Source organism: Schistocerca gregaria, chromosome 7 (assembly GCF_023897955.1).
Source record: "Schistocerca gregaria isolate iqSchGreg1 chromosome 7, iqSchGreg1.2, whole genome shotgun sequence".
NCBI lineage: Eukaryota > Metazoa > Arthropoda > Insecta > Orthoptera > Acrididae > Schistocerca > Schistocerca gregaria.
The window spans coordinates 318,629,299-318,654,264 of record NC_064926.1 but is presented as its reverse complement, the minus strand read 5'-3'; the positions used below and the strand labels follow the sequence as shown (position 1 = coordinate 318,654,264).

The 24,966-nt window shown below is 41.8% G+C and overlaps 1 protein-coding gene across 3 annotated transcripts in view; it reads right to left on the bottom strand.

The window, feature by feature from the left end:
• The window catches only part of LOC126281422 (juvenile hormone esterase-like), a 103,650-nt gene that overhangs the window by 64,322 nt on the left and 14,362 nt on the right, over nucleotides 1-24,966 (bottom strand). For 2 of the 3 annotated variants that reach the window (XM_049980366.1, XM_049980367.1), the window contains exon 4: nucleotides 14,341-14,475. In XM_049980366.1, the coding sequence (XP_049836323.1) occupies nucleotides 14,341-14,475 (135 nt within the window). Of the gene's footprint in view, nucleotides 1-14,340; nucleotides 14,476-22,890; nucleotides 22,996-24,966 lie in introns of those variants that run through there. The other variant, XM_049980365.1, reaches the window with a different exon arrangement.

Below are 24,966 nucleotides of genomic sequence, written 5' to 3'. Positions count from 1 at the left end.
TTCCATTTCGTGATCGATCGGTCCTTAAATTCCGAACAGCTTTCAGTTTCGGCTAACGTTTCATCAAACTACTGCAGCAATTCGTTTCAATACATCACATATCTTGATTACTGGTCACCTGGCTGACAAAATAATACACACATCAAAGAAAGTTTTGCATCGTCCCGGTTCCCAGAACTCCTGAAGATAGACGTTGATGGGGGTATTGTACACAGACACAGTCCCTTTGACTGTTCAGAGATGTCACTAAACCCGTACAAAGACGTAAACCACCATGCCGTCATACACGAGCGGTGCCTATTAGACGGAGGTGGTCCGACAGCCTATCAGTTCCAGTCCTTCCACCAGGAAGGAGGTACAGGGTTCGTGTTGCCTGTAGGTCAACCATGGCTAGACGGTCAATATCGCGGCTCGATCGCGTCCGCATTGTTACTTTGTGGCAGGAAGGACTCTCAACAAGGGAAGTGTCCAAGCGTCTAGGAGTGAACCAAATGGCTCTGAGCACTACGCGACTTAACTTCTGAAGTCATCAGTCGCCTAGAACTTAGAACTAATTAAACCTAACTAACCTAAGGACATCATACACATCCATGCCTTAGGCAGGATTCGAACCTGCGATCGTAGCGGTCGCTCGGTTCCAGACTGTAGCGCCTAGAACCGGAGTGAACCAAAGCGATGTTGTTCGGACATGGAGGAGATACAGAGAGACAGAAGCTGTCGATGACATGTCTCTCTCAGGCCGTCCAAGAGCTACTGTCGCAGTGGATGACCGCTACCAAAGGATTATGGCTCAGAGGAACCCTGACAGTGACGCCACCGTATTGAATAATGCTTTTCGTGCAGCCACAGGACGTCGTGTCACGCAAAATGTGCACAATAGGCTGCATGATGCGCAATTTCACTCCCGACGTCTATGACGAGGTCCATCTACCAACCACGATACCATGCAGCGCGGTACAGATGGGCCCAACAACATGCCGAATGGACCGCTCAAGACTGGCATCACGTTATCTTCACTGAAGAGTGTCGCATATGCCTTCAACCACACAATCGTCGGAGACGTGTCTGGAGGCAACCCCGTCACGCTGAATGGCTTAGACACACCGTCCAGAGAGTGCCGCAAGGTGGAGGTTCCCTGCTGTTTTGCGGTGGCATTATGTGGGGCCGATGTACACCGCTGTTGGTCATGGAAGGCGCTGTAACGGGCTGTACGATACATGAATGCCATCCTCCGACCGACAGAGGAACCATAGCAGCAGCATAATGGCGAGGCATTCGTCTGCATGGATACAATTCGCTTCCCCATTGTGCGCATCTTGTGAATGACTTGCATCAGGACAACGATAACGCTCGACTAGAGTAGCCAGCATGTCCTCCAGACATGAGCCCTATCGAAAATGCCTAGGATAGATTAAAAAGGGCTGTTCATGGACGACGTGACCCGTCAACCACTCTGAGGGATCTGAGGGATCGCCGTTGAGGAGTGGGACAATCTGGACCAATAGTCCCTTGATGAGCTTGTGGATAGTATGCCACGACTAATACAGGCATGCATCAATGCAAGGGGACGTGCTACTCGGTATTGGAGGTACTGGTTCGTACCGAAATCTGGATCACCATTCCCGCAGGCCTCGCTCTATGGCTGCACAACGTGCAATGTGTGGTTTTCATGAGCAATAAAAACGGCGGAAATGATGTTTATGTTCACCTCTATTCCAATTTTCTGTACAGGTTCAGAAACTCTCGGAACCAAGGTGATGCAAAATTGTTTTTTTGTGTGTGTGTATTTGCGATATCTAATAGGCAAGGTTGTCCCCTAGCAATGGCGTTCTACGTACCAGCCAGTGATCACTTGGAATCAACATCGGAACGGAGATAGTGCCTTCCTTTGATTATGCTGACTACGTTTGCTTAGCAGTTAAATCCATAGCAAATCTGACGGAAATGGGGAACTTGAACGTCTTTAACACCTTCGTCGGTGCGAAGCTAAACAAGAGAAAGCCGACGATGCTCCATATAGGAGGAGGCATTGGTGATGCTACCCATCTCGATTGACGTGCAACGAGAGCACAGCACGGAGTTTACTGTGGCGCGGCACCAGATGTGATGGCGACAAAAAACATTACAGACATGTTGCACCACATCAGAGCCATAACATGAATTTATACTGACAGGGACTTGGATCTCCTGCAATGAGTGCACACAATCAGACTATCTACAGCTATGGAACATCACGAGGAGTACGCGTAAAACTATCACCAATCATACACCTAGCTTAATTAAGAACTTAACGTCATAATGGAGGGCATGCAGTATAATGCTACCAATAAACGAAATTATGTTACCAATAAGCTTTCGCCATAGTAAACACTACTACAACGAGTTTAGTTATCTACACACGAAAAGCTGACATCCATCCACCTTAGAACAACACGAGAATCTATACCTTTCTCACATTCAAAAATGGCAGCAAGCTAAATGGAACACCATCTGGAGAAATAACCATAATTCTGTATTACCGCCACGCGTCCGGTCTACATGGTATCTAATCACTAACGACAAAGTTATCACCAATGAGATGTTCCTCGTCATCCACTTGAACCCACACTAGTCTGTGCCACATGCTGTCATGTAGATACCTTAATTCACATGCTGATCACGGCACAGGATCCGCACAACGTCAGCATCAGTTAACCAGACCAGAAAAAGAAAACAGATAACCCCGCAGGAACCACAATGCCACCGGTTGGATTACACCGCTGCTTATATCACCAATACTTGAAGAGTACTGTGCTTATATGGAATATGAACATGCAAAGATAAGTGGACAAATAGATTATGTTGACACATATAGTAACATGTTGAAAATTATGATGCAGATGTGAATCAATTTCTTTTGAGTCAGTACCTAGTGCCAAATGAAATATCACAAACACATGAAAAAATCGCGGCTTGTCGTTCTCAGAACAGGGAGACACCACACTCAGGACACCAACATCTGGAAACTGACATACTACTCAAATTAAGATAAGATGTAGAAAAACTGCAAACTCAAACATTCAAGAAGAAGACATTTGAGACAGGCACCACGCTGAGATAGGAAAAAAAAGTTTCAGCACAAGGTAAAAAAGAATCTTTAAGTTACTATCAATATTATTTGTATCTTTTTCCATTATTTGGCATGGAGCCAGTTTTAGTTGTACAAGAAAACATTTTAAAATAAAAGATTTCGATTTACTTTCCTTTACGTGAAGAACAGGTAGTACTCACCATACTAAGATGGCAGTTTTCTTTTTACTTCTAAAGAGAAAAGTATAGCATAGTTGGTTGAGGCATTACGAATTTGGGATGGAAAAGGGGTGGCGTCCTTATGCATCCAATTTTTTTTCCACCTTCACATTTTCTAAAATCTTATGGAGTTTCCCACGAAATCTGTAGAGATAATTTTTGATGTTATAAGTGCGCTCTCTATCATGAGGGAGTTTGTTCCATTAGGTGAACATTTGTAAGCTGATGTCCCTCCGGGAGTAGACATGTATCTTTCCTTTTGTCTTACTACACGTCCGCGTTTATCGAAGTTTTTATTTCTGTACGTCACAGACATAACAACATGATTAGCATATAGTCAAAAAAGGAAATGTGCATTTTGTCATGTTACCTTCCATTCAGATGGCTGTTGCACGCAGCGACTGTTATATTGACTTGTAAATAATAGATTTCAGCTATCAGTCGTCCTTTTGAAATTTTATTGGCAGATCTAGATTTCAGCTAGAAACTAGCCATTCTCAATGCACTATCATTTTTTATCAATGCATGTAATGCCTGTTGGTCGGGCTTCATCCACAGTTCATTGAATACTAGTATTTCATTGATCAAAAATGATAGTGCATTGAGAATGGCTAGCTTCTAGCTGAAATATAGATCTGCCAATAAAATTTCGAAATGATGACTGATAGATGAAATCTATTATTTACAAATGTGCCTTTTAGTAGGGCTAACGTATGAATTCCACGCGCATCCATTTGCGTGAACAAATTATATCGTTTGCGAGCCACATAAATCCGACATCTCCGGCTTGAGGGCGCTAAGAGCGCAAAAACACGTTAATCAGCTCTTGGCCTTTTCCGACGGCGCCCGTTGTCCCGTGACGGGTATCCGTGTGCGTACACGTCAGCGTTAGCTGCCTCGTCCCGTGTGGCGACGGCATTAATCCCACAGAAATGTAGAGAGCTACTTGGAACAGGGGGTAGAGCGTAGTAACCGACCTTCTCGTTATTTGTTAGCTCAACAGGGTCTGATTAACAATCAATGTAAGTGGGATAGTTGAAGCAGCTTGTGAACTCTCTTCCTCGCCGAATTAGGGCCATCACAAAGACAAAGAGCTACGTTGACACGTATGGTAATATGTTGAAAATTTTTTGCAGGGTGTTTATATAAATTCTTTCCATTGTTAAGCTGTTTTACTTATTTTGTGATAACTGTAATATAATCAGGGCTTAAAGCATAATTTTATGTACTTATTTTCCTTCTCCTCTCTGTCAACCTCTTCTTCTCAGAATAGCACTTGCAACCTAAGTCCTCAATTATTTGCTGGATGTGATCCAATCTCTGTCTTTCTCTACAGTTTTTTCCCCCTACAGCTTCCTCTAGTTCCACGGATGTCATTCCCCGATGTCTTAATACATGTCCTATTATTCTGTCCCTTCTCCTTATCAGTGCTTTCCGAATTTGTGCAGAACCTCCTCACTCCTCACCTTATCAGTCCACCTAATTTTCAATATTCGTCTGTAGCACCACATCTTAGACGGTTCGATTCACTTCTGTTCCGGTTTTCCCCACAGTCTATGTTTCACTCTATAGATTGCTGTGCTCCAAACGTAGATTCTCAGAAATTTCTTCCTCGAATTCAGGCCAATGTTTGATACTAGTAGACGTCTCTTCGCCAGGAATGGCATTTTGGCACGTCCTTGTCTGCTTTTGACGTCCTTCTTGCTTTGTGATTCATTGGTTATTTTGTTCCAAGGTATCAGAATTCCTTGTGCTTCGTGACCATCAATCATGATGTTAAGTTTCTCGCTGTTCTCATTTCTGCCACTTCCCATTACTTTCGTCTATCTCCGATTTACTCTCATTCCATATTCTGTACTCATCAGACCATTCAGATCCTTAATCCCTCTTCACTTTCACTCATGATAGCAATGTCATCAGCAAATCGTATCATTGATATCTTTTCAACCTTAATTTCAATTCCACTACTGGATTCCGCAGAAATGTTGGAACACGTGAGGCAATACTGACCCTATGACTTATCTTAGAAAATAGATTAAGGAAAGGGAAACATACGTTTCTAGCATTTGTAGACTTCGAGAAAGCTTTCGACAATGCTGACGGGAATACTCTCTTTCAAATTATAAAGACGGCAGGGGTAAAATACAGGGAGCGAAAGGGTATTTACAATTTGTACAGAAACCAGATGGCAGTTATAAGAATCGAGGGGCATGAAAGGGAAGCAGCGGTAGGGAAGGGAGTGAGACAGGGTTGTAGCCTGTCCCCGATGTTATTCAATCTGTATATTGAGCAAGCAGCAAAGGAAACAAAATAAAAATTCGGAGTAGGTATTAAAATCCATGGAGAAGAAATAAAACTTTGAGGTTCGCCGATGACATTGTAATTCTGTCAGAGACAGCGAAGGACTTGGTAGAGCAGTTGAACGGAATGGATAGTGTCTTGAAAGGAGGATATAAGATGAACATCAACAAAAACAAAACAAGGATAATGGAATGTAGTCGAATTAAGTCGGGTGATGCTGAGGGAATTAAATTAGGAAATGAGACACTTAAAGTGGTAAAGGAGTTTTGCTATTTGGGGAGCAAAATAACTGATGATGGACGAAGTAGAGAGGATATAAAATGTAGACTGGCAATGGCAAGGAAAGCGTTTCTGAAGAAGAGAAATTTGTTAACATCGAGTATGGATTTAAGTGTCAGGAAGTCTTTTCTGAAAGTATTTGTATGGAGTGTAGCCATGTATGGAAGTGAAACATGGACGATAAATAGTTTGGACAGGAAGAGAATAGAAGCTTTTGAAATGTGGTGCTACAGAAGAATGATGAAGATTAGATGGGTAGATCACATAACTGATGAGGAGGTATTGAACACAATTGGGGAAAAGAGGAGTTTGTGGCACAACTTGACAAGAAGAAGGGACCGATTGGTAGGACATGTTCTGAGGCATCAAGGGATCACAAATTTAGCATTGGAGGGCAGCATGGAGGGTAATAATCGTAGAGGGAGACCAAGAGATGAATACACTAAGCGTATTCAGAAGGATGTAGGTTGCAGTAGGTACTGGGTGATGAAGAAGGTTGCACAGGATAGAGTAGCATGGAGAGGTACATCAAACCAGTCTCACTACTGAAGACAACAACAACAACTAAACCTTTCTTTTATTTCCATCATTGCTTCTCCGATGTACAGATTGAACAGTAGGGGCGAAAGTCTACATCCTTGTCGTACACCCTCTTTAATCCGATTGCTTCGGTCTTGGTCGTTCACTCCTATTATTCCCTCTCAGCTCTTATGCATATTACCCGTCTCTCCTTGTAGCTTACTCCGATTTTTCTCAGAATTTCGAACATCTTGCACCATTTTACACTGCCGAACTCTTTTTCCACGACGGAAAATACTTTCAACGAATCTTGACTTCACTTTAGTTTTGCTTCCATAATCAACCGGAACGTTAGAATTTCCTTTCTGGTGCATTTACCTTTCCAAAAGCCAAACTGATCGTCATCTAACACATCCTCAATTTTCTTTCCAATTCTTCTGTATGTTATTCTTGTAAGCAACTTGGATGCATGAGATATTAAGGTGCTTGTGTGATAATGCTCGCACTTGTCAGCCCCTACAGTCTTCCTGATTACGTGGATGAATTTTTGCGAAAGTCAGATGGTATGTCGCCAGACTCATACAGTCTACACACCAACGTGGATGGTAGTTTTGATGCCACTTCCCCTCAATGATTTTAGACATTCTGATGGAATGTTATCCATCCCTTCTGCCTCAAGTCCCTCAAAAGTCTTTTAAATTCTGATTCTAATACTGGATCCCCTATCTCTTCTAAATCGACTCCTGTTTCTTCTTATAACATATCAGACAAAACTTTCCCTTAATAGTGGTCTTCAATGTACTCTTTCTATCTATCCGTTCTCTCCTCTGCATTTAACAATGGAATTCCCGTTGCACTCTTAATGTTACCATCCTTGCTTTTAATTTCACCGAAGGTTGTTTTGACTTTCCTATATGCGGAGTCAATCCTTCCGACTTTCTTTTTCGATTTGTTCACGTTTTTCATGCAGCCATTACGACTTAGCTTCCCTGCACTTCATATTTATTTCATTCCTCAGCGTTTGTATTTCTGTATTCCAGATTTTCCCTGTACATTTTTGTACTTCCTTCTTTCATCGATAAACTGAAGTATTTCTTCTCTTCGCAGTTACCTCCGATGTACCCACGTTTTTCGTTGCAACTTCTGATTGCCCTTTTTACAGATGTTCAATCCTTCTCAACTATTCTGCCTACTGAACTATTCGTTACTGCTGTAACAATAACATTAGGGAATTTAAACGTATCTCGTTATCCTTAGTACTTCCGATTCCTACTTCTTTGTGTACTGATTCTTCCTGACTAATCTTTTAATCTTCAGACTAGTCTTCATCACTACTATATTGTAATCTGTGACTATGTCTGTTCCTGGGTACCCTTTACAAACCAAAATCTGATTTCGGAACCTCTGCCTGACCATAATGTTATCTAACTAAAACCTTCGCCTATTATCCGGCCTTACCCAGTATATCTCCTCCTCTTGTTATTCTTGAATAGTGTATTCGCTATTAATAGTTGAAATTTATTACAAAACCTAATTAGTCTTTCTCCTCTATCGCTCCTTGTTCCAAGCCCATATTCTCTTGTATCCGTTCCTTCTACTCCTTCCCCTACAACTGCATTCCAGTTCCACATGACTATTAGATTTTCATCTCCCTTTACGCATTGTATTATCCTTTCAGTATCTTCCTATACTTTCTCTATCGCTTCATCTTTAGCTTTAGGCGTAGGCATTTATGCCCTGAAATATTGTTGTCTGTGTTGGTTTGCTATCGGTTCTCATAAGAACAAACCTATCTTCCACCATTGGCGGCAGTTTCCCACCCCAGGACAAGAGAGTGCCCTGAAACTACGTCCACTCCTCCACCCTCTTTGGCAAGGTGACTTATTATGCCGGAATTCTTCGTCGGCCAATACTGATTATTAATCAAAATTTAAGCGGTGGCTGGTTTTGTATCCGATCATTAATCAAAGACTCTATCACCGTTTTTTTTCTTTTTTTCGGTGTTGTTTGTTGAGTTTGGTCTGGGCGGACGTAATATGACATCCGTTCAAGTTGATCTTTGATTACTTTACTCAGTTTTTATGAAAAAGGGCTGCACGCTGAGCTACCGTACCGATATACACTCCTGGAAATGGAAAAAAGAACACATTGACACCGGTGTGTCAGACCCACCATACTTGCTCCGGACACTGCGAGAGGGCTGTACAAGCAATGATCATACGCACGGCACAGCGGACACACCAGGAACCGCGGTGTTGGCCGTCGAATGGCGCTAGCTGCGCAGCATTTGTGCACCGCCGCCGTCAGTGTCAGCCAGTTTGCCGTGGCATACGGAGCTCCAACGCAGTCTTTAACACTGGTAGCATGCCGCGACAGCGTGGACGTGAACCGTATGTGCAGTTGACGGACTTTGAGCGAGGGCGTATAGTGGGCATGCGGGAGGCCCAGGTGGACGTACCGCCGAATTGCTCAACACGTGGGGCGTGAGGTCTCCACAGTACATCGATGTTGTCGCCAGTGGTCGGCGGAAGGTGCACGTGCCCGTCGACCTGGGACCGGACCGCAGCGACGCACGGATGCACACCAAGACCGTAGGATCCTACGCACTGCCGTAGGGGACCGCACCGCCACTTCGAAACTAATTAGGGACACGGTTGCTCCTGGGGTATCGGCGAGGACCATTCGCAACCGTCTCCATGAAGCTGGGCTACGGTCCCGCACACCGTTAGGCCGTCTTCCGCTCACGCCCCAACATCGTGCAGCCCGCCTCCAGTGGTGTCGCGACAGGCGTGAATGGAGGGACGAATGGAGACGTGTCGTCTTCAGCGATGAGAGTCGCTTCTGCCTTGGTGCCAATGATGGTCGTATGCGTGTTTGGCGCCGTGCACAATCAGAACTGCATACGACTGAGGCACACAGGGCCAACACCCGGGATCATGGTGTGGGGAGCGATCTCCTACACTGGCCGTACACCTCTGGTGATCGTCGAGGGGACACTGAATAGTGCACGGTACATCCAAATCGTCATCGAACCCATCGTTCTACCATTCCTAGACCGGCAAGGGAACTTGCTGTTCCTACAGGACAATGCACGTCCGCATGTATCCCGTGCCACCCAACGTGCTCTAGAAGGTGTAAGTCAACTACCCTGGCCAGCAAGATCTCCGGATCTGTCCCCTATTGAGCATGTTTGGGACTGGATGAAGCGACGTCTCACGCGGTCTGCACGTCCAGCACGAACGCTGGTCCAACTGAGGTGCCAGGTGGAAATGGCATGGCAAGCCGTTCCACAGGACTACATCCAGCATCTCTACGATCGTCTCCATGGGAGAATAGCAGCCTGCATTGCTGCGAAAGGTGGATATACACTGTACTAGTGCCGACATTGTGCATTCTCTGTTGCCTGTGTCTATGTGCCTGTGGTTCTGTCAGTGTGATCATGTGATGTATCTGACCCCAGGAATGTGTCAATAAAGTTTCCCCGTCCTGAGACAATGAATTCACGGTGTTATTATTTCAATTTCCAGGAGTGTAGTTACTCAGACCCCTAAAACATAGGTGAAGTATTTATACTCTTTATATTATACATTCTATACATTTCTGAAATGCTTTCTCAATATAGAGGATGAACCACACTGGTGACAAGTTACACTCCTTTGGTACTCCTGTATGTACGTAAGCCACTTGTGCTTCACCTCAGTTTACTGAAATGGCTGGTAGTAAGGAGAAAGGTAATGATTTTTCGCTAATGATGTTAGATTATAAGGTTATTTAAAATAATACTAACACATAGCTCTGTTCTTCCCTGTAGTCCTTTGTTGTAGTTGTTCGTCGACCCTACATAAGGGTCGCTGTAAAACGGTACGAGCCTTCATGTAGTTCACATGAACTGAAGCAGGTTACAGAAAGGATTATTTGTATAATCACTTAAATAAAATGATCAACGTGCTTACACTGTCTCTAAAATCAAAGAGAACTGGTCTGCTCCGGAAATGAGAAAACAAGTAAGATCATAGGCATATTTTTGGATCTTTCTAAGGCGTCTGATACAGTCGACCACAAGATTCTATTAAATAAATTAGAAGCATTAGGAATAAGAGGGGTAGCTAACGACTGGTTTAGATCATACCTAACAGATAGGGTACGAAGAGTAGAGGTAACACATACCTCAAATAGATCTAAACATTTAGTAAAACACTTATCAGAACCATAGTACACTAATATAGGGGTTCCACAAGGTAGCATATTAGGACCAATACTGTTTCTGATATACATCAATGACTTTCCCAGTAGTGTTACTCATGGTGAAAAAATCATCTTCACTGATGACAGCAATATTATAGTCACTGAGACAAAAAAGAGAACTCCTTGCTGAGAAAGCAAATGAAACTCTCAAGGAAGTTTATGATTGGTCAATAAGTAATAAAGTGACATTGAACATAAGGAAAACTAATGCCATGAATTTAAGTTTGAAGAGGAAACATGAAAATGTTAAATTAAAGATGGCACCTCTATAGACTGTGTAACAAATGCAAAATTTCTAGGAATGAATATTGATTCTCAGTTGGAGTGGTGTGAACTTGCAAACAGAATGTCATCAGCATGTTATGCCCTTAGGATCCTATTATCAGTGAGTAACATGCAGTGTCTTTTAGTTACATACGTATACTGAGTTCTTAGCTATGGAATTCGTTTTTGGGGAACAAAAGCACAAAATATGAAGATAATTTTCAAATTCCAGAAAAGAGCCATAAGGATAATAACTAAAAATACTAGTGGGGCTCAGTGTAAAGATCTTTTCAGAACACTGGGGATTTTAGCTGCTCCATGTGAATACATTTACCAGTCAGTTGTACACATCAAAAATAAAATTGGTAATTACAGCACAAACAGCTCTGTTCATGACCATGGAACAAAAGATAGACTCAACTTACATTTACCGAGAAAAAATAAACATAAAACTCAAAACAGCATTTTCTACCAAGGAATAAAACTGTACAGTAAATTACCAAAAGAGATTAAAGAAATTGCCAAAATACACTTACTTAAAAAGGCAACTAAAAAGTACCTGTTATGCAATACATTTTATACATTGAAGGATTACTTAGCTAAAACAGAGTAAGGGATTGTTAAAAAAATGTTATACAAATAAATAATAATAATAATAATAATAATAATGATTATAAAATACCCAACATTCCACATAACACCTTCACTTTATGTTTTTTCCTTCTTTTTTTCCTTTCTACAAATACTTACTCCAAGTTATGCATAGCACAACACTAACACCTCTTCCATCTTTCTGAGCTCAACATCTCACTCATTATGGATGGATGCTGACTCTGTTTTGCAGGATAGCAAATGGGGAAGTTGAGGTACAGAAAATGGTCCAGAGACCCTGTGTGTGTGTGTGTGTGTGTGTGTGTGTGTGTAGTGAGTGAAATGTTATAAAACAATGTGTGTGTAGTGTGTGCAGTGACTAATAGTGAGATGAACAATGTGGCATTACATTATTTAATAAGTTATTTGTAAAAGAAGTATTGTATTCCAGAAGTAAATCTAATGATTGTCTCTAACTAGAAGTCTGTAAATATATGTTTACACGAATTAGCTTATTTTAAATTGATCTAAATTTTTAGATACTTTGACATGTCCTATATCCTTGTAAAAAGAGATCTACGGATGAATAAAGCTACTACTACTACTACTACTACTACTACTACTACATGGAGCGTTCTCGACCAATTTCGGTTGTAAAAATTCAGAGTTTGTTGTGGAATATCGTGGAATATTACCACTTCAGTCCCTATAGTTTCATGAAGTACCGACAAGTGGCGGTGCTATAACTAGCCTTCGAAATGCCGTCTGTAACTGAAATGTGTTGCAAACAGAGTGCTGTCACTGAGTTCCTTTCGGCCGAAAATCACAGCACTGCAGATATTCGAAGGCGCTCGCTGCATGTTTACGATGGCCTGGGAGTGAACAGTGGGCGAGGAGTCTCTCATCACTGCAAGAAGGTCGGGAAGACCAGTCAGATGCCCCGCGTGCCGGCCAGTGACAACACCGACTCAGAGGAAGGCCTCGGCGCTTGTTGGTGACGTCACGTCAGCTAGCCACGGCGAACGCCAGGTCTGTTGCAGGCAGACACGCCTGGGCGTGCTTATCACTATAAAACTCTTATTTTTGGACAAAATGTTTGGTATTGTTTTGGATTCTGCAGTTTCATTCACATCAAAGATTTTCTTACTATCGTGAAGCTACAAATGAAGATCATAGTTCTGTATTACTGAATCCTGTCGAAACAAACGTAGATCAATATGAGAAGACGCTTTGCCCCATTGCAAGCTTCGGAAATTTTACATTCAAGTAACTATATTTACTTGATCCATTTTTTGCTATCGAAACTTACCCCAACCTCCTTACAATGAACTCGTTTCTTTTATTTATTTATTTTCGTTTGAGATCGTCACTGGAAATGTGAACTTATTTACATGTGTAAATATCCAACTGTAGCCAGTCATTAGATTACATGGTGGTGGTGGTTAGTGTTTAACGTCCCGTCGACAACGAGGTCATTAGAGACGGAGCGCAAGCTCGGATTAGGGAAGGATTGGGAAGGAAATCGGCCGTGCCCTTTCAAAGGAACCATCCCGGCATTTGCCTGAAACGATCTTGGGAAATCACGGAAAACCTAAATCAGGATGGCCGGAGACGGGATTGAACCGTCGTCCTCCCGAATGCGAGTCCAGTGTGCTAACCACTGCGCTATCTCGCTCGGTATTAGATTACAGTCGTTTTCAACGAAAGGAAATCTAAAGAGGAAACAAAATAGCTTCATACATCGACAACACTGCTGAGCTTAAACTTTTTTAAACATACACATTAGAAAAGATAAATATTCCCCTCTTGCAACTGAAAGGAGAAACTTTATAAGATAAAAAAAGTTATTTGATAAAACAAGTTTCTCTCTGTTGCCTCATCTGTCCCCCACCCCCTCCCCCAACGTGTACAATCACAAGATATTTCATTAACATTCAGTGCTCCTCACCCCATAGTCAACCAAGATACCTAAAGAAGAGCACCAATATGATCACAGTTTCCCAGTACAAACTCAGATTTACAAATAAAGTAAAGAAGCGCGAATTCTGTTGCTGCTGGGTCATGAAGTTGTTTTTGTATGTCAATCCTCAAAACAGGTGGAAATTTAAGTTCAGGAGTACACTATTTGTTAAGAAGTGTAATGAATTGCACAATTAATTGATTGCAGAAATCTCTCAGAACAATATATGTTGGTCAGCGTCCACCAATAGTTTCATATTTACCTGTGTTAGGGAGGGAGACACCACCATTATGAGTATGCCTGCAACAGACCTGGCGTTCGCCGTGCCTAGCTGACGTGACGTCACGAACAAGCGCCGAGGCCTTCCTCTGAGTCGGTGTTGCCAGTGCACACAGTTGTGACTCTTACAGCAAAGAAACGACTTTCAGCGTGTCCGTCGCCACAAAAATGCAAACGAACTTCTCTTTTCCATGACAACGCAAGGCCTCACACAATTCTGCGCACCCGAAAGAAGCTCACAAAACTTCATTGAACTGATGTTCTTCTTATACCCTACAGTCCAGATCTCGCACCTCCCGACTTCCATCTGGACCCGCAGAGAGGAGTACTTGGATTATGAGGAAGTTAATGATGCTGGGAGGTCTTTGACTTCTACCAGTGGAGTGGTAACATGCAGGCATACAGGTTCCTGTAAGGTGGGGTAAGGCAGTCGCAACGAACGGAAATTATGATGGATAATAGGGATTTGTATCCAGAAGAGTAGGGAATAATATGTTGATTGGGATCCTGAATAAAACCAATCTGCTTTCAGATGAAAATGTGTTGCGTTGCTGATTGAACGCCTGTATACAGAGTTGCCACAGTGTTTTAGAACTTCCACATCTAGTACTCACACGGAATCGGAGATCTCCCACAGGCGGCGTGGCGAACGGTATGCCCAGGAACTGGTTGTAGAGAGCGCCGTTCAGTGACGTGGCCACCACGCCCCTCAGGTCGCCGTTCTCTACAGTCACGATCACGTCGTCTCCCTGTAACAAGTGCTCTGCTCAACATTACGATGACTGGTGACGCGTCGAACGCGCGTGCTAAACCTGTCAACCAAACTTTAGAAATAAATACAATGAAACATCACTCTGTATGCGTCCCACGAGGTCACACCGACAACCATCAAGCCATTAGGAGTCTTTTCTTCCGTCTCCACTGGGTCGGCGAGTTAATCTATATTTGGCAATGTTAGTTATAGAGTGTGGCTGACTGTCCTTCCTGTTGTCACCCTTTACGCCTCGAGCCGGAAGTTGTATATCCCAACTGTATGCGCCCAGTGTTAGCAACGTTAAAGCCTAACAACGTTTACCGCAGTGTTTGCGAACAGTGCAACTGAAGTAGTCGTGAGTGTCAGCGCGGTATTCACCTAGCCGGATGCAGGAAACCGCCTGAACACCACATCCAGGGTGGCCAGAACACCGAACCTCGTCGTGAAGGGTGTAGACCGGGGCAGAAATTTTTATTGGCTTAAAATGTTCCTTAGAGAGTCTATATTTAAGACTAATTCATACCAAGTGTGCCGTAAATGTTAAAATATGTTAAAATCACGATTTACTACGTGGGTATCTGGTGTATCCTAGAGCTCGAACGTAACCGATGTAATACTATAATAGTTAACGACGGAATAGGGGTCCTGTTAGTTTAGGCTAGTATTACAGACGACATTAGTATCAAGTAAAATAGTATTTTCAACGAGATTTCTCTTCGTAACACGATACTTTTATGGTGAACGGTCTGAAAACACGTGCCTGTTTCTCGTCTGTCAATTCGCTTGTTCTTTTGTACGAAGTAAAACGTGAGTGCTAGAAAATGATAAAAAAACGTATTTACACTTATAGAATAGGTTCGAAAGGCAATCCCAGTCGTGCAAAAAACACTTCGATCGGTAAGCGGAAGCCATTTAATCGACATAATTTCATCAAAATGAGTCTTTCGATATCGGCGAGAGAGAGGCTAACTAAACGATGCTGCCACTGCGGATTATACGTTAATTCAGTTCACACATTAGAAAATACAGGTTGAAACTTTAAACGTTTGTTCTTTCCTAATAACGTTTTCAAGTTGGCGAGAGTTGTACCTCATTAAATATACAATCTATTGCTTTATAACTCTTTGTAAATTGTGAGTAGACGCTTTCTACACTGTAGTACGTACGATTTTTGCCATATATTTTAATTTCGATTTTTTGTGCACATTCTTATAACGACTTTAGTGTCGAAAACATTGACTTTCATCAAATTATGCAATAAGTTGCGGAGAATGGTCCAAGTTGCAATATTAATTTTCCTTACTGCTTGACGACTAATTTCGAGCATAAGCTCATCCACTAAGCTATGCAGTAGCATCCATTACGATAGACACATGCCTATTAACTGCAATTAAACATATTTTGTAAATTAGTGCATGGCTTAGTAGGTTGAATGAACTTCAATCTTGCATTAATTGACAAGACGTGATTAACTGGAATGAATAGACATGTGGCTGTTATAATAGATGTTACTGCTTAGCTTAGTGGGTGATTTGACAATGAGCTAGGGCTTGAAAATAGTAATTAAGTAATAAATAAAATTAATATTCCAATTTGAACGGTTCCCCTAAACAACAGTTGCTGACGTCATGCCTTCCAGAATCTTAGAAATTATTAAACTGACTTTTATTTCAGAGTGCTGCCACATTGTTAAAAACCAGTTTTAAAAAAATACCTACGTATCTGGTTATACAGCATCAACATGCTAGGTTGAAAATTGTGGCGTTCAGAGCTCCCACCAACCGCCTTCGCACTCCTTGAAGGCCCTTCGTTCACGTCGTGTAGTGTTCTTTGTGTGCAAACTTTTTACTTAATAAAATGCTTAATTCAATATTAAGGGTATACAACAAAGATCTTAAGTCAACGTTGTGATGTGTTTGTAGGTTTATAAAAAAATCATTAATGTTGGTTCCAAAATAGAACGGTCGCCTGGTCGCATCCCAGCTGTGCTAATATGATTTAAGATGTTTATTTAGTTTGTGTAAACCACTGCAGGAAACTCAGAGGACCGTTCATTAAAGCCTTCTTGTCATCCGGGCTACTAAGTAGAGAGCCAGTCCACATTTTCCCCAACAGCGCCAGTGAATACGCAAAATGGTTCAAATGGCTCTGAGCACTATGGGACTTAACATCTGAGATCATCAATCCCGTAGAAGTTAGAACTACGTACACCTAACTAACCTAAGGAAATCACACACATCCATGCCCGAGGCAGGATTCGAACCTGCGACCGCAGCAGTCGTGCGGTTCCAGATTAAAGCGCCTAGAACCGCTCGGTCACAGAGGCAGGCAGTGACGCACTAACTGAAAGTGTTAGAACTATGACAGTCCGTTTCGGACATACCATACCTCAGCAAGCAGTCTACCTTCCTACTGGTATCGCGCCTCCAGAATTAACAGAGGAGAATATGACACGAAGACGCAGACGTCTCACCAAAGGCATTACGATGCCCAAACATCCCACCACCGTCCCACGTCTCACATCGAGGAAGAGCTTCATCATTAGAATCACACCCCTGGAGGCCACACATATAGAACTTTGGAAGTAACCTACCCCAGAACATCAAATATTTGATACAAAAGGAAAAAAAGTGCTAAGTGAAGACCATTTACAATACGGAAATTAGGGAACACTCAATAGGGTGACTATAGTGAAATGGGAATATAATGACGAAGGCGATTATGGAAAAGTCTAGACTCCACAAAATTTTCCCTCGTGCTGAAATCTAGACGAGGTTGAGCTACAGCTTAGACTTATTCCATGAATGTTGTGGAACAACCCAAAATTAAGAGTTATTGCTCTACGGACTCGAAAAGTGAAGAAAGTGTGGTGTCACCGCCAGACACTGTAGAGAAAGACAGAGATTGGAACACATCCAGCAAATAATTGAGGACTTAGGTTTGCAAGTGCTATTCTGAGAGAGGAGAAGGAAAAAAGGTACATAAAATTATGCTTTAAGCCCTGATTATATTACAGTTATCACAAAATAAGTAAAACAGCATTACAATGGAAAGAATTTATATAAACACCCTGCAAAAAGAACAATTATCAACAAATTACCATACGTGTCAACATAGCTCTTTGTCTTTGTGTGGATAGGTAAAAGTGTGGTGTCACCGCCAGACACCACACTTGCTAGGTGGTAGCCTTTAAATCGGCCGCGGTCCGGTAGTATACGTCGGACCCGCGTGTCGCCACTATCAGTGATTGCAGACCGAGTGCCGCCACACGGCAGATCTAGAGAGACTTCCTAGCACTCGCCCCAGTTGTACAGCCGACTTTGCTAGGGATGCTTCACTGACTTCTACGCTCTCATTTGTCGAGACGATAGTTAGCATAGCCTTCAGCTACGTTATTTGCTACGACCTAGCAAGGCGCCAGTATCCGTACTATTGATATTGTGAATCATGTACCATAAAGAGCGACGTTCTCCATGAATGGATTAAAGTTAAGTATTCCACCAGCTACGCCCGTTTTTCTCAATTCTAATTCCCTTGTCATGTTCCAGACCTCACGCCAGCCTGCGTGAGCTAAAACGCGTGCATTTCGGCCTCCTTTAGGTATACGGGTTGGCTCTCCTGCCAACCACAACAGAAAGTATCTGAGATACTGCTTTGTCTTTTATAAATTTAATATCTAATAGAACTGGATAAGAGCTCAATAAAAATCATCAACAGTGCGGCCGAACACTTCCGATGTAAGAAGTCATCCTCTTTTTGCCGACAGTCTTTCCAAGTGGAAGGAGGAGCGGGCAGAGGTTCAGAGCATTTTTTTACCCTTGGGCTGTAAAATTGTCTCTGAAAGGCGGATGAATCAGCAATCACCGACGGGATGAAGATGCGGAAGGCTGTGGGGCGAATGCCTTAAATACAAATAAGGTGTATCCATCAATTGACCTGTAATTGAAAAAGTGTCATGAAGATATATCTAAGGCTAAAGGTCTCGTATTGGTCCTCCATTCGGATCTCTGGATGAGGACTACCATAATGGAGGTGACCATGACAAAAAGATGAACTAACAAAGGAAAGGCTAATTTTCTACATATCGAAGGGTCTGAAGGTGAAGTTGGAATACCTAAGGCTCATTATAGATGTAGCTGGAGTCAGTGAAGTGAAATGAAAAGAAGACATATATACCTGTTTCGACGAGCATGGGGTGATAGAGCATGGGGTAATATCAACAGCAACTGAAAATCTTAAAGCTTGAGAACGATTCGCTATGAAGGGAAAGGAAGAGTACTGAGTGAGTTACTTTGAACAGTTCAGTGATAGGATTGTTCTCATCAGAATCGACAGCAAACTGACACTGATAAGAATAGTCCATGTGTACATGCCGACGTTACAAGCAGAAGAGATAGAGAAATTATATCAGGCTATTGAGAAGGTAATTCAGTATGTAAAGGGCAATAATAATGGGGCATTGGAAAGCAGTTGTAAGGGAAGTAGCAAAGAAAGCTTTACAGGAGAATTTGTCCTCGGGAATAGGAACAAGGGAGGAGAAAGACTAATTGACTTCATCAATAAATTTAAGATAACAAGAGCAAATACATTCTTTGGGAATCACAACATGAGGGGCTATAATTGGAAAACGCCTGCAGACAGGGAAGATTTCATCTTCATTACATCATGGTCAAACAGAGTTTCCGAAATCCGATATTGGATTGTAAGACCTATGCAGTAGCAGATATAGACTCATACTTTGGTAGTGATGAAGAGTAGACTGCTGTACATGAGAGTCTTATGGAACTATCATTTGAAAGGACATGGGATATCGAAATAATGAGGAATGATAAGATGCTGTGCAAATACGTTAGAGATCAGGATACTGCAATAAGGAATACCACAGCAGGCACTACTGTTGAAGAGGAGAGAGCGTTTGTAAAAAGAGCAATCACAGACGTTGCAGAGGAAAACACAGTTATTGGGAAGGTAACAATGAAGAAACCACAGGGATCAAAAGAAATACTTTGATTGGTCGACTAAAGGAGAAAGTACAAACATATTTAGGGAAAGATAAATACAACAATATAAATCACTTGAGAATGACATGAACAGAAAGTGCAGAGAAGCCAGGACGTAATGGCTGAACGTGAAATGTGAAGAAATCGAAAACAAATTACTGCCGCAAGCACTGATTTTGCACAAAGAAAATTTCAGTTCAATTTTCTGTGAGATTAAAAGGAAGAGCGACAACATTCAGAGTGCAATCGTAGCTACCGATCAGGGAGTGCAGAGTTAGAAACTGTATTGAAGGGCCGGCCGAAGTGGCCATGCGGTTCTAGGCACTGCAGTCTGGAACCGCGAAACCGCTACGGTCGCAGGTTCGAATCCTGCCTCGGGCATGCGTGTGTGTGATGTCCTTAGGTTAGTTAGGTTTAACTAGTTCTCAGCTCGAGGGGACTAATGACCCCAGAAGTTGAGTCCCTTAGTGCTCAGAGCCATTTGAAACATTTTTTCGTATTGAAGGCATGTATGAGGACGAGGAATTCTCTGCTCTTGTGATAGAAGAAATTGAGGTCGATAGAAACGAGATAGGGGATAGAGTATTAGAGTCAGAATTTAAAAGAGCACTCGGAGACCTGAGATTAAATTAGGCAGAAGGGATATACGAGGTGCGACAATAAAGTAATGAGACTGATGTGAAAAAAAATGTTGCTTACTCTTTTAGTCAAGTTTAGTGTTGTCTCCTTCAAAATAGTTCCCTTCTGATTGCACACACTTTTTCGAGCGATACTGCCATTGATGGTAACATTTCTGAAACTCGTCCTCTTTAATATCCTCCAAGACCCTCGTCACAACTTTTTGGACATCTTGTGTTGTTTGAAAATGGTGTCCCTTGGCCACCGTTTTAACTCTTGGAAATAGAAAAAAGTCGCACGGAGCGATATCTGGTGAATAATGTGGCTGTGGTAGTACTGAAATTTGTTTTGAGGTTAAAAATTGCTGTATTGACAGAGCAGTATAGGTAGGCGCATTATAGTAATGTAGAATCCAATTTCAGCAATGTTGGCACAGACATGAAGAACTCTTTTACGAAGTCTTTCTACAATTTCTTTGTAGTAACATTGGTTAACTGTTTGTCCAGGAGGCACCCACTCTTTATGAACAAGTTGTACAAGTTGACATCCATCCGAGAGGTTGATGGTCGTCCACTGCGGTCTTCATCTTTAACATTTGTTCTGCCGTCACTAAACATTTTATCCCAACGAAAAACTTGAGCTCTTGACATAACCTCCTCTCCAAAAGCTTACCGTAAGTTGCCGTCGTGTTTTCATCAAATTTAATGCAAAAAGAAATGGCATACCATTGCACAATATTATGCGTTTCCATTTCTGTCATGAGAGACACAACACATGTTAACGTATTATAGCACAACTCACGACTGAGCAGTTGCATCGATGTGCTGCTTGGACTAGAAGCAGCTTGTAGACCAAAGTCAAAGATATTGTGCCTACGCAAGCCTGCAGGGTTGCCACATTTTGAAAAGAAAATCAGTCTCATTACTTTATTGTTGCACCTCGTATAATATCCCATCTAAATCTCTGAGTTTATTGAGGAAAGCGCAAACTATTTAAGTTTGTTTGAAGAATCTATGATACTGCCAACATACCGCCAGACTTACGGAGAAACTTACGTGCACAATTCCAAAGATATAAAGAGCTGATAAGTGCGACAACCATGTCACAATCAGAGTAAGAGCTCGTGCATCGAAATTGCTGACAAAAATAATATTCAGAAGGATGGAGGAAAAAGTTGAGGATGTGCTAGATGACTATCGTTTTGGATTTAGGATAGATAAAAGCACCAGAGTAGCAGTCTTGACGCTGCACTTGGTAATGCAAGCAAGACTAAAGAAAAACCAGGACAGATTCATAGGATTTGTCGACCTGGAAGAAGCATTCAGCAACGTAAAATGGTGCAAGATGTTTGAAATCCTAAGAAAAATAGGAGTAATGATTGGGAAAGACAGATAATATACATTACGAGTATGTACAAGGGTCAAGAGGTAACACTAAGACTCAGAAAGCAAGAGTAAAGTGCTCGGATTAAGAAGCGTGTAAGACGCGGACGCAATATTTCGGCCCTACTGCTCAATCTATACAGCGAAGAAGCAATGAAAGAAATAATAGGAAAGTTCGAGCGTGGGATAAAAACTCAGCATGAAAGGATATCAGTGATAAAATTCAGTGATGACATTCCTATCCTCAGTAAAGGTGAAGAAGAATTATAGGACTTGTTGAATGGAAAAAAATCCAGTGAGAACAGACAATAGTGTGAGAGTAAACCGAAGAAAGGCGAAAATAATGAGAAGTAACAGAAATGAGAGTAGCGAGAAACTTAACGTAAAAATTGGTGATTACAATGTAGAGGAAGTTAAGGAATTCTGCTACCTTGGACAATAGTGTGAGAGTAAACCGAAGAAAGGCGAAAATAATGAGAAGTAACAGAAATGAGAGTAGCGAGAAACTTAACGTAAAAATTGGTGATTACAATGTAGAGGAAGTTAAGGAATTCTGCTACCTTGGAAGCAAAATAGCGTATCACAGAAAAGCAGGGAGGTTATAAAAAGCAGACTAGCACTGGCAGAAAGGGCAGTCCTTGCCGAGATAAGTCTGTCAGTTTCAAACACAGGCATTAATCTGAGGAAGAAATATTTGAGAACGTACATCTGAAGAACAGCGTTGTATGCTAGTGAATTATGTACTGTGAAAAAACCTAAAAAATAGAGCATCGAAGCATTCTAGATGTGCGGCTACTGTGAGATCAGGAGGTTGTGGCACAGGAGAGAAAATCATTCCGGGCTGCATCAAAACAATTAAAAGACTGATGATTTAAAAAACGTGTAACAGTACATTATATTTTAAATCTGCAATGATAACACATTGATGTATTGTTAAATGCGATCTCGTAAGCAAAACAGTATTGCTCTGCCATCTATTGGCGACAGGCAGTATTACTGCGTCAGCTAATTTTAAGTGTAGGGACGTGTGTTGATTGTGATTTTTGTCACGAAATGTATGAGGAAATCAGGAACTACGAATGTGCACGCAGAAAGAAAAAAAGTGTAATTTAGCAAGTGAAACGATTTAGAAGGCTACTAAATCTTTTAGAGCGTATTCGTAACTTAACGGGAAGAGACTAGCGCTTAGGAGTTCGTTTCGGAGATTGCTTCCAAGTACACCACACTGAAACTTCATGTTAAAGCGTTATGTACGTTTTAAACGTAATAAATGTCTGCTCTGTATCAGCGCTAGAGCAACTTAAATAAAAATCTGAATTCATCTGTCAACCTGCTAGCAGATTAATTGTGAAAACGGAAACTGCTGACTTCAAGGGTTAACTTTACTTGATTCGTTGTCGATTAACGTACCTCCTGAACCAAGGAACGGCGCGGAACAGCCGCTACCCTCGCGGAGAAAGTGGCAGCAATCAGCAACAGCGTGATGGAAAACATGTCTATGTTTGGAAGAAGACATTCGTGCTGTCGATATATACCTACATGTCTCAGAGGAATTATCTTTCATCTGATTTAGGATAAGATAAACCGGGAAGTACCTTAGTTTCAAGTATCTTATATCTAGTTCGAGGAAAAATATCATCTCTTTCCTTGTAGAGTCAATATTTATTTATTTAATCTCATCTGATCAGGACCATCAGGACGTCTCTTACATCGACCAGGGTTTCAAACATAGAGTATGCCTTCATTTTAATTAAGTCCATTCCACATGAAAAGTCGTTAGCAGTGGATTTATAGGTTACATTAGCCTGGCGATGTGTGTTTATTTGCTATTTCATTGCTACTTTTTTTCGGTCAGGCCCCGTTCACCGTATGTGGTACTGGTTGACTCGGAGAACTAGTTTATACCTCATCCTCACAGAATCTCGCATACTACTTGATAAAATCGCTAGATTTTTTATATGACTGGTACAACTTTCTCGTACGCAGCCAAGGTGTAGCCCGATTTTCACATCTGTATGGTCCCTACTGACGTTAATTAATTGCATGAAGATTCGCTCTTAATTTTCCCTGTTCTTCGTAGCGTCTGAAGATGAGGTTGTGTTTACGATTTTCCCCACATACAGGATTTGCCAAGTACAACTGTAGCAGATTTAGTTATCACGAAAAACTTTGGCAACGGTTGTGGAGGTCCCGCAAACAGTAGATTATGCAATACCTTTATGCATCATAGTTATCCAACAACTAACAATTTTAATACGACAATTAGTATTAAAAATGCCGGCCGCTGTGCCCGAGCGGTTCTGGGCGCTTCAGTCTGTAACCGCGCGACTTCTATGGTCGCAGGTTCGAATCCTGCCATGGGCATGGATGTGTGTGATGTCCTTAGGTTAGTTAGGTTTAAGTATTTCTAAGTTCTAGGGGTCTGATGACCTCAGATGTTAAGTCCCATAGTATTTAGAGCCATTTGAACCATTAGTATTAAAATGATTTCAGTTTTTGAAGTAGCACTTTAGTGCTATGCAATAGCACTAACCGTCTGATTTTCAGAAATAGTTTATTAATAATGTATCTACAAGCTCTGAACATAATCAGATATAGTCACATAAAACATTACGCATCATTGTCTTCTGTAATCAGTATATTATATAAGTAATTAGCATTTCTTTCTTTTAGAGGCTGCAGCTACAGCGTCACCACCAGCAGCAGTTCGATCATCAATTCATCATCATCATCGTCATATTCTTCTTCATCTTCTTCCATGTCAGCACCTTCACTGCCATCACCTAGGCTGCTTCACTGCAGTGTTTGTTTGTGTCAATCCTTCTGATTTTTCTCTTTTCATCATCCGGTTTTTAATATCATGGTTCCCTTGCCCTTTTCCCCGTTTCACTGAACGATTGCTAAAAACTATCAATACCACAGGAGATTTTTGTTTTTATCATCAGTCTTGTAACTGCGTTGCGCCGGCCGTCAACGCCGAATGGTTCTAGGCGCTAAAGTCTGGAACCGCTCGACCGCTACGGTAGCAGGTTCGAATCCTGCCTCGGGCATGGATGTGTGTGATGTCCTTAGGTTAGTTAGGTTTAAGTAGTTCTAAGTTCTAGGGGACTGATGGCCTTAGAAGTTAAGTCCCATAGTGCTCAGAACCATCTGAACCATTTCTAACTGCGTTAATGGACCGGCACCAGTTCTTGTCCTGTTTCAATTTCTTCACCTCAAAGTAGCACTTGCACTCTACGTCCTCAAATATTTGTTGGATGTATTCCAATCTCTGTCTTCCTTTTTTATCCTCAACTGGTAGCCTGAAAGTTATTCCACGTGTCTTAAATGTCCTGACCCTTCTTCTTGTCAGTGCTTTCCATACGTTCCTCTTTGCGTCGATTCTGCTGAGAACCTCCTCATTCATTACGTTACCTGTCCATCTAATTGCCAACCTTCTTCTTTACCACCACATCTAAAACACTTCGATGATCTTCTGTTCCGGCT